This window comes from Anguilla rostrata, chromosome 13 (genome assembly GCF_018555375.3).
Source record: "Anguilla rostrata isolate EN2019 chromosome 13, ASM1855537v3, whole genome shotgun sequence".
In the NCBI taxonomy this organism is placed as follows: Eukaryota; Metazoa; Chordata; class Actinopteri; order Anguilliformes; family Anguillidae; genus Anguilla; species Anguilla rostrata.
Window position 1 is genome coordinate 2452290 of NC_057945.1, and position 12232 is coordinate 2464521.

At 43.6% G+C, this 12232-nt stretch overlaps 1 protein-coding gene across 1 annotated transcript; it reads right to left on the reverse strand.

The window, feature by feature from the left end:
* Window positions 1-3939: 3939 nt before the first annotated feature.
* On the reverse strand, window positions 3940-11138 carry LOC135238357 (neurogenic differentiation factor 4-like). The gene is made up of 2 exons (XM_064306145.1): window positions 10881-11138; window positions 3940-6860 (listed from the first exon to the last, which is right to left on the reverse strand). Exon 2 carries the CDS (start codon window positions 6852-6854, stop codon window positions 5811-5813), a length of 1044 nt encoding a protein of 347 aa, XP_064162215.1. The 5' UTR covers window positions 6855-6860; window positions 10881-11138; the 3' UTR covers window positions 3940-5810.
* Between the last annotated feature and the right edge of the window lie 1094 nt (window positions 11139-12232).

The window sequence follows — 12232 nt, forward strand, 5'->3', positions numbered from 1 at the left end:
GAGTGTGCTATGAGCCTGTTTTTAGGAGTGTAGCTACAAGCCTGTTTTAGAGGTAGCTACGAGCCTGTTTTAGGAGTGTAGCTACGAGCCTGTTTTTAGGAGTCAAGCTACTAGCTGTTTTAGGAGTCAAGCTACTAGCCTGTTTTTAGGAGTCAAGCTACGAGCTGTTTTAGGAGTAAGCTACGAGCCTGTTTTAGGAGTGTAGCTATGAGCCTGTTTTTAGGAGTGTAGCTACGAGCCTGTTTTTAGGAGTGTAGCTATGAGCCTGTTTTTAGGAGTGTAGCTACGAGCCTGTTTTTAGGACTGTAGCTACGAGCCTATTTTTAGGATTCAAGCTACTAGCCTGTTTTTAGGAGTCAAGCTACTAGCCTGTTTTTAGGAGTCAAGCTACGAGCCTGTTTTTAGGAGTGTAGCTATGAGCCTGTTTTTAGGAGTGTAGCTACGAGCCTGTTTTTAGGAGTGTAGCTATGAGCCTGTTTTTAGGAGTGTAGCTACGAGCCTGTTTTAGGAGTCAAGCTACGAGCCTGTTTTTAGGAGTGTAGCTATGAGCCTGTTTTTAGGAGTGTAGCTACGAGCTGTTTAGGAGGTAGCTAGAGCCTGTTTTAGGAGGTAGTACGAGCCTGTTTTAGGAGTGTAGTATGAGCTGTTTTAGGAGTGTAGCTACGAGCCTGTTTAGGAGTCAAGCTACGAGCCTGTTTTTAGAGTGTAGCTATGAGCCTGGTTTAGGAGTGTAGCTACGAGCCTGTTTTTAGGAGTGTAGCTACGAGCCTGTTTTTAGGAGTAGCTACTAGCCTGTTTTAGGAGTCAAGCTACTAGCCTGTTTTAGGAGTCAAGCTACGAGCCTGTTTTTAGGAGTTAAGCTACGAGCCTGTTTTTAGGAGTGTAGCTATGAGCCTGTTTTTAGGAGTGTAGTACGAGCCTGTTTTTAGGAGTTAAGCTACGAGCTGTTTTTAGGAGTGTAGCTATGAGCCTGTTTTTAGGAGTGTAGTACAAGCCTGTTTTTAGGAGTGTAGCTACGAGCCGTTTTAGGAGTGTAGCTACAGCCGTTTTAGATAACTCTAGCCTGTTTTTGAGATACAGCTACTAGCCTGTTTTTAGGAGTTAAGCTACGAGCCTGTTTTAGGAGTTAGCTACGAGCCTGTTTTTAGGAGTGTAGCTATCGACCGTTTTAGGAGTGTAGCTACGAGCCTGTTTTTAGGAGTGTAAGCTAGAGCCTGTTTTTAGGAGTGTAGCTACGAGCCTGTTTTTAGGAGTGTAGCTACGAGCCTTTTTTAGGATTAAGCTACAGCCTGTTTTAGGAGGTAGCTACGAGCCTGTTTTAGGAGTAGCTATCGACCTGTTTTTAGGAGTTAGCTAGAGCCTGTTTTAGGAGTGTAGCTACGAGCCTGTTTTAGGAGTGTAGCTAGAGCCTGTTTTTAGGAGTGTAGCTAGAGCCTGTTTTAGGAGTCAGCTACGAGCCTGTTTTTAGGAGTGTAGCTATGAGCCTGTTTTTAGGAGTGTAGCTACGAGCCTGTTTTAGGAGTGTAGCTACGAGCCTGTTTTTAGGAGTGTAGCTACGAGCCTGTTTTTAGGAGTGTAGCTAGAGCTGTTTTAGGAGTGTAGCTACGAGCCGTTTTAGGGTAGCTACGGCTGTTTTTAGGATGTAGCTACGAGCCTGTTTTAGGAGTGTAGCTACGAGCCTGTTTTAGGAGTGTAGCTACGAGCCTGTTTAGGAGTAGCTACAGCCTGTTTTAGGAGTCAGCTACTAGCTGTTTTTAGGAGTCACAGTACGAGCGTTTTAGGAGTGTAGCTACGAGGCGTTTTAGGAGTGTACTACAAGCCGTTTTAGGAGTTAGTACGAGCCTGTTTTTAGGAGTGTAGCTACGAGCCTGTTTTTAGGAGTGTAGCTATGAGCCTGTTTTTAGGAGTGTAGCTACAAGCCTGTTTTTAGGAGTGTAGCTACGAGCCTGTTTTTAGGAGTGTAGCAACGAGCCTGTTTTTAGGAGTCAAGCTACTAGCCTGTTTTTAGGAGTCAAGCTACTAGCCTGTTTTTAGGAGTCAAGCTACGAGCTTGTTTTTAGGAGTTAAGCTACGAGCCTGTTTTTAGGAGTGTAGCTATGAGCCTGTTTTTAGGAGTGTAGCTACGAGCCTGTTTTTAGGAGTGTAGCTATGAGCCTGTTTTTAGGAGTGTAGCTACGAGCCTGTTTTTAGGAGTGTAGCTACGAGCCTATTTTTAGGATTCAAGCTACTAGCCTGTTTTTAGGAGTCAGTACTAGCCTGTTTTTAGGAGTAGCTACGAGCCTGTTTTTAGAGTGTAGCTAGCTGTTTAGAGTGTAGCTACGAGCCTGTTTTTAGGAGTGTAGCTATGAGCCTGTTTTTAGGAGTGTAGCTACGAGCCTGTTTTAGGAGTCAAGCTACGAGCCTGTTTTTAGGAGTGTAGCTATGAGCCTGTTTTTAGGAGTGTAGCTACGAGCCTGTTTTAGGAGTGTAGCTATGAGCCTGTTTTTAGGAGTGTAGCTACGAGCCTGTTTTAGGTTACTGCCGTTTTTAGGAGGTACTACCGGCCTGTTTTAGGAGTCAATCTACGAGCTGTTTTTAGGTGTAGCTATCGAGCCTGGTTTTAGAGTGTAGTACGAGCCGTTTTTAGAGTTGTAGCTACAGCTGTTTGAGACAAGCTACAGCCTGTTTTTTTAGGAGCAAGCGTACAGCCTGTTTAGGAGTCAAGCTACGAGCTGTTTTAGGAGTAAGACGAGCTGTTTTAGGAGTGTAGCTCTAGCCTGTTTTAGGAGTCAAGCTACTAGCCGTTTTAGGAGTCAAGCTACGAGCTGTTTTAGGAGTGTAGCTATGAGCCGTTTTAGGTGTTAGCTACGAGCCTGTTTTTAGGAGTGTAGCTAGAGCCTGTTTTTAGGAGTGTAGCTACGAGCCTGTTTTAGGAGTCAAGCTACGAGCCTGTTTTTAGGAGTGTAGCTATGAGCCTGTTTTTAGGAGTGTAGCTACGAGCCTGTTTTAGGAGTGTAGCTATGAGCCTGTTTTTAGGAGTGTAGCTACGAGCCTGTTTTTAGGAGTGTAGCTATGAGCCTGTTTTTAGGAGTGTAGCTACGAGCCTGTTTTAGGAGTCAAGCTACGAGCCTGTTTTTAGGAGTGTAGCTATGAGCCTGGTTTTAGGAGTGTAGCTACGAGCCTGTTTTTAGGAGTGTAGCTACGAGCCTGTTTTTAGGAGTGTAGCTACTAGCCTGTTTTTAGGAGTCAAGCTACTAGCCTGTTTTTAGGAGTCAAGCTACGAGCCTGTTTTTAGGAGTTAAGCTACGAGCCTGTTTTTAGGAGTGTAGCTATGAGCCTGTTTTTAGGAGTGTAGCTACGAGCCTGTTTTTAGGAGTTAAGCTACGAGCCTGTTTTTAGGAGTGTAGCTACGAGCCTGTTTTTAGGAGTGTAGCTACAAGCCTGTTTTTAGGAGTGTAGCTACGAGCCTGTTTTTAGGAGTGTAGCTACGAGCCTGTTTTTAGGAGTCAAGCTACTAGCCTGTTTTTAGGAGTCAAGCTACTAGCCTGTTTTTAGGAGTCAAGCTACGAGCCTGTTTTTAGGAGTTAAGCTACGAGCCTGTTTTTAGGAGTGTAGCTATGAGCCTGTTTTAGGAGTGTAGCTACGAGCCTGTTTTTAGGAGTGTAGCTAGAGCCTGTTTTTAGGAGTGTAGCTACGAGCCTGTTTTTAGGAGTGTAGCTACGAGCCTATTTTTAGGATTCAAGCTACTAGCCTGTTTTTAGGAGTGTAGCTACGAGCCTGTTTTAGGAGTGTAGCTATGAGCCTGTTTTTAGGAGTGTAGCTACGAGCCTGTTTTTAGGAGTGTAGCTATGAGCCTGTTTTTAGGAGTGTAGCTACGAGCCTGTTTTAGGAGTCAAGCTACGAGCCTGTTTTTAGGAGTGTAGCTATGAGCCTGTTTTTAGGAGTGTAGCTACGAGCCTGTTTTTAGGAGTGTAGCTACGAGCCTGTTTTTAGGAGTGTAGCTACGAGCCTGTTTTTCGTCCGTGTGCTGCAGGACGGCTCGACTGCGGGGCGGCTCTCTTCACTAAACCGTCCGTTTGACAGATCTGTGCATGTTTTCTCTCCCTCCCGCTCATCTCTCCACATCGTCCCTCTGTGTGACGTTTAAGCCGCTTAAGTATGTAAGCGCAGGGACTGGACAAAAAGAGGCTTAACACCGAAATCATTTTCATTCTTTCTCAGGATGGGGGGGTCAGGGCGTGGGGGGGGGGGGGGAGGGCAGGGGGTGAGAACTGTTTGGTCCTAACACAGTCAAAACAAAGTGTTGCTTATTTTCACATTTTAAAAGACGATACAAGCTGCAAAAGATCCATAACCGGGAATGCTAACTCCGAGTTAGATTTTCAGTCTGATCAATCAACAATAAATACAGTAAATACAGCACTCCAGGCAATAGAGACATCCTGATTTTTATGCTGTTTTCTCCATGAATGTAAACCTATCCAATAGTAATACTTTTCAACCTAATCAAATCATACTGTGAATATCGAATATGATGCAAGTGCTTGACTTAATTCATAATCCTGTAATAAACTAGATGGTGAAATCTGGAATTGATTTCACTTCATGGATTTCAAACCATTTTATTTGCTTAGTCTTTTCTACTCTTACATGTGAAAGACTATATTTTCATGGGAAACCCATTTTGGGTATGATATATATACATTTTTATATAAACATGCAATATATAATACCCAGTAGATGTGAGGTTTTACAGCATAAATGTAATTTTCTACACCTAATCAACAGTGTTTTAAGTATAAATAATTCAGCATTTTAAAAACATTTTCTTAAGTGCCAAGAAGGAATAAAAATTGACCCAAATGATAATTTCATTAGGAAAAACAGAAAAACAACAAGGTAACAATTAAAATAAATAATTTAAATATGTTGCTAGCAGCTGACATTGTAGATTCAAATCAGAGACACAGTTCAAAAACTCCTAAATACAACAGCAAAACAACATATCACAACAGTAATCCAAATAAATAGTAAATAAAAGTATCAATAAATACATATCATAGTCTTTGAAAATCAGTGACAGCTATTTGTCACAGTCATAGTTCATATGCTGTAACCATGGACACCATAGTTTTCTGGTGACCACGTTGGGTTGGTCAGAAGTGCTGGTTTCCTCCACTGATTTAGATCAGTCCTCCAATCATCATCACAAACATTCTCATTTGTGAAATGCACTGAAGGATTGTGGGTAGAGTTCAAAATGTCCACAGCATAACTCCCCTTCAATGCCTGTGAGACTGTCTGGAATTTCAATTAATCCCACAGTCTGCCCTGAGTAATGTCTTGAAGTATAAATATAACGATACCTTATATAAAAATAATCTGAATAGCCAAATAACATTTGTAGGATGTTTCGTGAACACATTTAGAGAAAAAGAAGAAAAATGGCGATCTAGATCAAAATGGAAAGTTGCATTTGATGGACAGTGGTACAAAAAGAAATGCTGTAGAAACATTGCTACTAAGAGCAGTTATTGACTAATACCAACATCACAAAACCACACCACCACTCTGACAGCAGTACCGTTATAAAAACACAGTAATGTTTTGTGCTATCGGAGTAGCACCTGTTGCATTGTACGTGCTAGAGTGCAAATGGGCATGTTTGGGTGACGTGCGCCTTTTCTTCATATCTTCCCAGAATCCGTCCACCGTGGGGTACAGGAACAGAGCCAGAAAGAAGCCTAAATGCACCTTGACAGGAAGGGGCGTGTCAAAAACACAGGAAGTCTCGCTTTATCCCCTCCCCCGGTCCATCGGGCCCTCGCCCGTCACTCGCTGTAAACGGTGCCCGCCAGTGGGCCGGCGGTGTGGGCGGGGCCAAACGGGGAATCGAAGGGGCCGTCCAGGGCCAGGGGGTAGCGGGCGGGCGGGTAGGCGGGGAGCGCGTGGGGCCCCGGCGGGGGGCCCCCGTACGGGTGGGGGGCGGGGTGGTAGCGGACGCCGTGGATGGCGGGAAAGCTCCGCTCGGCCTCGCCGGGCGACGGCTCCTGCTTGAGGGCGAAGCTGCCGCTGACGCTGAGGGGCGGGGTCAGGGGCCCGTCGTAGGGGGGCGTGCCGGTGCTGCCCTCCACGGGGGAGGGGTTCTCGTAGCTCCCGCCATTATAGCGCTTGGCGTGCAGCAGGCGGGCGGCCTCCACCGAGCCGTAGGGGGGGCTGGGCAGGCCGGGGGAGGGGTAGCTGAGGGGGGGCCCCCGCTGGCCGAGGGGGGGGCCCTGGCCCTTGTCCTCCAGCTGGTCGAGCAGGGCGGGGGCGGGCCCCAGATGAAGGCAGCCGGCCACCAGGTTGCTGGTTGGCTGCGACAGCCCCTTGCACAGCATCTCCAGGAAGCCGCGGCTCTCGGTGGACTGGCCGCCCTCCAGCGCCTCCGACAGGGCCCAGATGTAGTTGCGGGCGAGGCGCAGGGTCTCGATCTTGGAGAGCTTCTGGGTCTTGGAGTAGCAGGGCATGACGCTGCGCAGGTTCTCCAGGGCGTCGTTCAGCCCGTGCATGCGCGAGCGCTCGCGGGCGTTCGCCTTCACGCGCCGGGCACGGAACCTCTCCAGCCGAGCCTTCGTCATCTTCTTCTTCTTGGGGCCCCGCCGTTTGGGCGCCCTCTCCCCGTCGTCCGGCCCTACCCCGTCCTCTTCCTCCTCCTCCTCCTCTTCCTCCTCCATGTCCTCGCTCCCCAGCTCCCGGTCGCACCTGTCCGTCCCGAACCGCACCCCCTCGGGGGCGCCTTCGCCGTCCTGGGAGCTCAGGTCTTCATCCATCCAGCCCAGGGAACTGGCCAGCTCAGCCACGTCCCGGCAGCTTCCATACGGCTTAGTCATCATTCTGTCCTGCACAGGAAACAGCCCGTTAGCCTGTTAGCACTCCGCACAGGAAACAGCCCGTTAGCCCCACCGCACATGGAGCTATCTAACACAGCAAGCCTGCACAGGAAACAGCCTGTTAGCACACTGCACATGGAGCTATCTAACACAGCAAGCCTGCACAGGAAACAGCCTGTTAGCACTCCGCACAGGGAGCTATCTAACACAGCAAGCCTGCACAGGAAACAGCCCGTTAGCAAACCGCACATGGAGCTATCTAACACAGCAGCCTACGGAACAGTTACAACAGGTACTACACAGCAAGCCTGCACAGGAAACAGCCGTTAGCAACACGCACATGGGCTATCTAACACAGCAAGTCTGCACAGGAAACAGCCTCTAGCACACGGGGATTGAGCTGCGGAACAGCCTGCTAGCACACTGCACATGGAGCTATCTAACACAGCAAGTCAGCACAGGAAACAGCCTGTTAGCACTCCGCACATGGAGCTATCTAACACAGCAAGCCAGCACAGGAAACAGCCTGTTAGCCCCACCGCACATGGAGCTATCTAACACAGCAAGGGACCATGTTCTCATGTGTGAGGATGTCTATGAAAGTTGTAAACGCTATTTGGGCATCTGGTTCATAACTACGTCCAGATAACTATGACAGAAAATGACTTGTTAGCTCACTGTCCTATGGGGATTATCTAACGGTAATCTCAGAAACAATTAACACGTCAAGTAACACATAACAATGTTTATGAATTTTATAGCGAACTTTGGCCTAGATTCAATCAGCATTTGTCCTTAACTTTGATTTACAATTAAATGCACATTTTTGTATTTTTCATCAAATACAAAGTTTGGCGGGATCGGACTAACCTAAATTAAATCAGCAATCTGTGTCAACAACAAATTTTGATTTAATCAAGGTCAATGCATGCCAAGCTTGAAGTGTGTATTCTTCTTTGTATTCAGGATTCCCTGAGTCATCATAACAAAACATCTGTGTTTTTCATGAACACGCACGATAAACTAAAGGTTTTAAACAAACATCAGTGATGTGTAGCCAATCAGGTTCAGTATGAACATATAACAATGCAGGATGTCTTTTTTAAAATATAAAATTCACTATGTGCCTAATATTTCTAGTAATGCTCACAAACTGTTTAAGCAGGTCTGGGTAATTAGCGCAATAAAGATACATGTTCCAAATTAATAATTAATGTTTTAAATCAAAATTTGTAGGTGTGGGTGACATTTCTGGTTTGACTGATTATTTACCATTTAAAACAACATGCAAACCATACCCCAATAAGTGCATTATTTTCACTAAAAACAAAATGGTTCTGCAGCAACACCTACATTTTTCTAATGGCTAGAAGAAGAGTTTGTTGTGGCATTAATAAGCCATGTGTGGACCCAAATGGCAAATGTGCTCAAATGAATGGAAATGAATATCAAAATTCAAGCCAAGGTCAAGTTATTTCATATTACTTTTTAGAAAATTGCATCCCCATATTCAGGCTCGGTGTATTTAATACTGCTGTTCCAAGGTTAGCGCTGTTGACCCAGTATATGCTGAACAAACCTTCACCTTTGCCCCACAGTGTCTTCACAATGCGTGCCTTCCCATTCATCCTCATCTATAAATCCCCAGGCTTAAATCCATGGTTTAGCAAACACACGTCACTAACAGCAGTCAGATAGATCGCATCTCAAATTCTCAAACAATATCCCCTCTATGTTAAAAGGACTCTAGGAACAAGCCAATTAAAATAATTCTAATAATTGTAATAGTTTTTATTTATTCATTCCAGTGTGTACCAGTGATCACAGGCCTTGGTGGGTTTACATCCCAGATGGTGTGCTTGTGGCTTTCCCATTAACCATTGTTAGAGGAAAAAGCTGGGGAAATTAATTCAGCTGAACTATTCTGGTAAAGGCATAACAGTGTAAATGAGAAGACCATTAAAAATGTAAGACGGGAAAAGGCTCCAATGTGAGTAGAGGTGCACAATGCTTTGGACCATGCCCAGTCAAATCTAATACGCATTCAGTTAAGGTCAAAGGTGACCGGCCAAAATAAGTTCATTTATGACAGTCTCGTCCGTTAATGAGCCCGACTGACCTTGTACAGCTGACCTTCTCAAAATTGGGCCACGCCCCCTTGACTAATTCGTCAGTTGTAAGGATTTACAACACACAGGTTCTTAGCCTCAGAGCGCCGTCTGACCCTTGACCTTTACTACTACAAATGTAGCGAATCCTCCTTCAAATGTGCTTGCATCTCCTTTCCGCATTTACGGCTTTGGCCGAAGGTTAGTAAATGCGAGGTCTCAATTCAGCACCGTTTGGTGGACAGCTCCTGATAAACTGGGACTGCGGAATCTGGTGCTCGCGCCTAAAATTACCATGTTTTATTTCTATTTCATGGTATCTGAATGTAATAATATGCAGTACAGAGTACTTTTCACTAATGGTGTAATTACAAATAGGCCTACTTTTGCTAATCGCTGTTCCGGCTATATCCTATAAATGGGACAGATTTAAATCACCGTAATCCCAATGAATATCGTGAAATCAATAACTAAATTTAAATGTAAAATACATTTAAAGAAGAGTATATAATAAAATATGAAATATATCACAGTGTTACTGATTTCATTTCATCAAATTAACGTCTATCATTGCATTGTACTGTAGTGTATTTTTAGTACACTACGCCAAAACGGCCACTGGAGCTTTGCTGATTGGTCTAAAGACGGACGGGCTCATGCAGTGTTCTGAGAGCAAAGGTTCTCTAGCGAGCGATGCAGGACGGGAGACGGAGCCTACATCTGGGACGCTGCGGGATTTGCCCAGGAAATAAAGCTCCGGCCGCGGATTTAGATCAAGATTAGCCCATATAGCCAAATCAACAAGCACTGTGCCATGGTTTACTAATGCAAAATCAGCAGTCAAATTTTGCAGATTAAGTTATTCGGTGTGTCGTGTGCCTTTGGTGCGCTACTTCGTGAGTCATTGGCCTACATTTTACCTCTTTTTTTTTTTTAAAGGCACGTGCACTACAGACAAATCGAAAGCGCGGGCTGTGGCCACTGTCAAATCATTTTGGCTAGACGAGGAAATATGCTATTTCTACATACTGATTACAAAAGCTAAGGGTTAATTCCACTTAAATTCTGAAACATGCAGTGTATAGTAAACAGAATTTGTGTTTGTCCTGAACGAAATAATAGTTTGTAGAAATATCGAGTTTGTCCTGTCCGTTAAATGTTGTGAGAGGAAAGAATTATGTCGGCGTGTCCTTCCATTTGAACTAGTTGACAGTGCAAAATATGGGCCGATGTGCCGCCAGTCATTTGGAATAATTCTAGCAAACCATTTATAATGCGAAACAAATGGTTAATTTAATCCATTTTAAAAAGCTTAGTTAAATATTAATTGAAATTAGTGTAGCCTACAGAGCTACACGCAGTAATAAGGTCTATACTTCACATGCATGACATTTAATACAATTTGTTTAACGACTGTAACTGTAATAGGGTAGTACTTTTCTTTTCTATATCGAATTTTTCTTTTATTATATTAAGATGATTAAGTAAGTACAAGATCAATAAGAATAATATTAATGCCCTCTTCAACCCATTTAAAAATCGTTGTGTAATTTCGGTAGCATATTTTATGCCGATAAATTAAAACCTATTAAATAAAAGACAACACTGCGACTTTAAAATGTATGCAAAAATCAGTCTGGGTCACTGCTTTGACTCAAGATTAATAAAATTAATATCTCCTGTGTTCTTTTTTGTCTGTTAATATAGTTGTATTGTCTCTGGTGGTGCATGTAAATGTGCTATGAAATGATGAAATGTGCTATAAATTAAATATAATGAAATGGTAAAAGCACATTAGGAAAAGCATATGTTTGCTCACAATATTGCTCGTGGACAAGATTGAGCAGTACACTATATCCCATATTTCAGGCGACAGGACTGGCTGCGATAGATAAAACGCGAGATTGGGAGTGATGCATACCTGTTTCACGTAAAGCACACTCTTCTCGTTTTTTCCCGGATTTGTGCAAAATTCCGATAGGTCTAAAGTGACTTCCAGGCTGCAACGTTATCAAAAGCGCACGAGCTGGATCTATACTTCCCAACTCTCCCGTTTGTCTGTCTTCCTCCGCGCGCCTTGCTCTTCTCCAAACCAGTGCTTTTCCTGAGTTATCCACCCGAGCGCGATAAACTTTGCAGACTGGCAGACTGGGGCTCTGGATGTTGCCTTTCTGGAGTAGTGGACAGGCCCCTCCCTCCTCGCCTCCACTTTCAGCTGGTGCCGAAAGCGCGCGTGGCAGACCCGTGGCCAAAAGTGACTGTTGGCAAAATTACGGTTGACGGTTGTGCGCGCGCATGCGTAATGCAATACCAAAGTAGAATTTATTGAATTGAGAAGACATTTGCAAAAACAAAGAGCGTAAGCTATTAGTGCTTTTACATTTAAAGACTGCACTTGACTGAGGATATTTATGTAGAGAAATTATTAAATATAAGCGGCACGTTTCTGCCAAGTGGATAAACGAAGAACAGAAAGTGCGAATAAATATGGTTGAAACGGTTGTTCTACAAGATTGACTAATTCATAGACAGGAATATATAATTATCGGGTTGGCATTCCTAAAAAAAGAATATCAGCCTGTATTAACGCCCAGAATTAGACTCGTAATAACGGAATCGTTCAAAAAAACATTATCTATTAGTAATTTTCAGGTGACAGTCTAGGCTACTATTTAGAAACATTATGCCTACATACATTTTTAAAGTTTATTTTTAAGCAATTAACCAGGAATTGGCAAATCAAAAAATTTGGCTGCATTCGATCAAAAAAGAGATGCTTATCAATAGCCTAAAACTATAATGTAGGCCTTCAAGTAACCCACAAAGAACTGTTGCCAGAAAACGGTAGTAACAAATTTGTAAAATACACTTGAAAAATATCGTCAATAACACAAAAGACTGTTCTTACTATTTCACTTAATACTACAAGCTAGCTAACCAACGGGTAACAAATGTGTACAAATCAGGCAAATTTGGCGTGCACTTCTTTTCCCTTATAGTGTAAACTGTGGCTATTGACAAAATATTATGAAGCATCGTAAATTTTATTTTTTTTCTAGTTGTTAGGATAACTGTTGGCACGTGTATCAGTAAAAAATGGGCGTTGGAAATTCTGCTGTCCAATTTGATTTCATCTATTTTTGTTTTGTTTTATACTGTACTTTTTAAACAAAAATGACAAATGATGTACAGTATAGCAATGGAAACAGACAACGGGATGATAATTATACGTAAAAAATTGCACCAAAAAAACAAACTCAATACAAGACAACA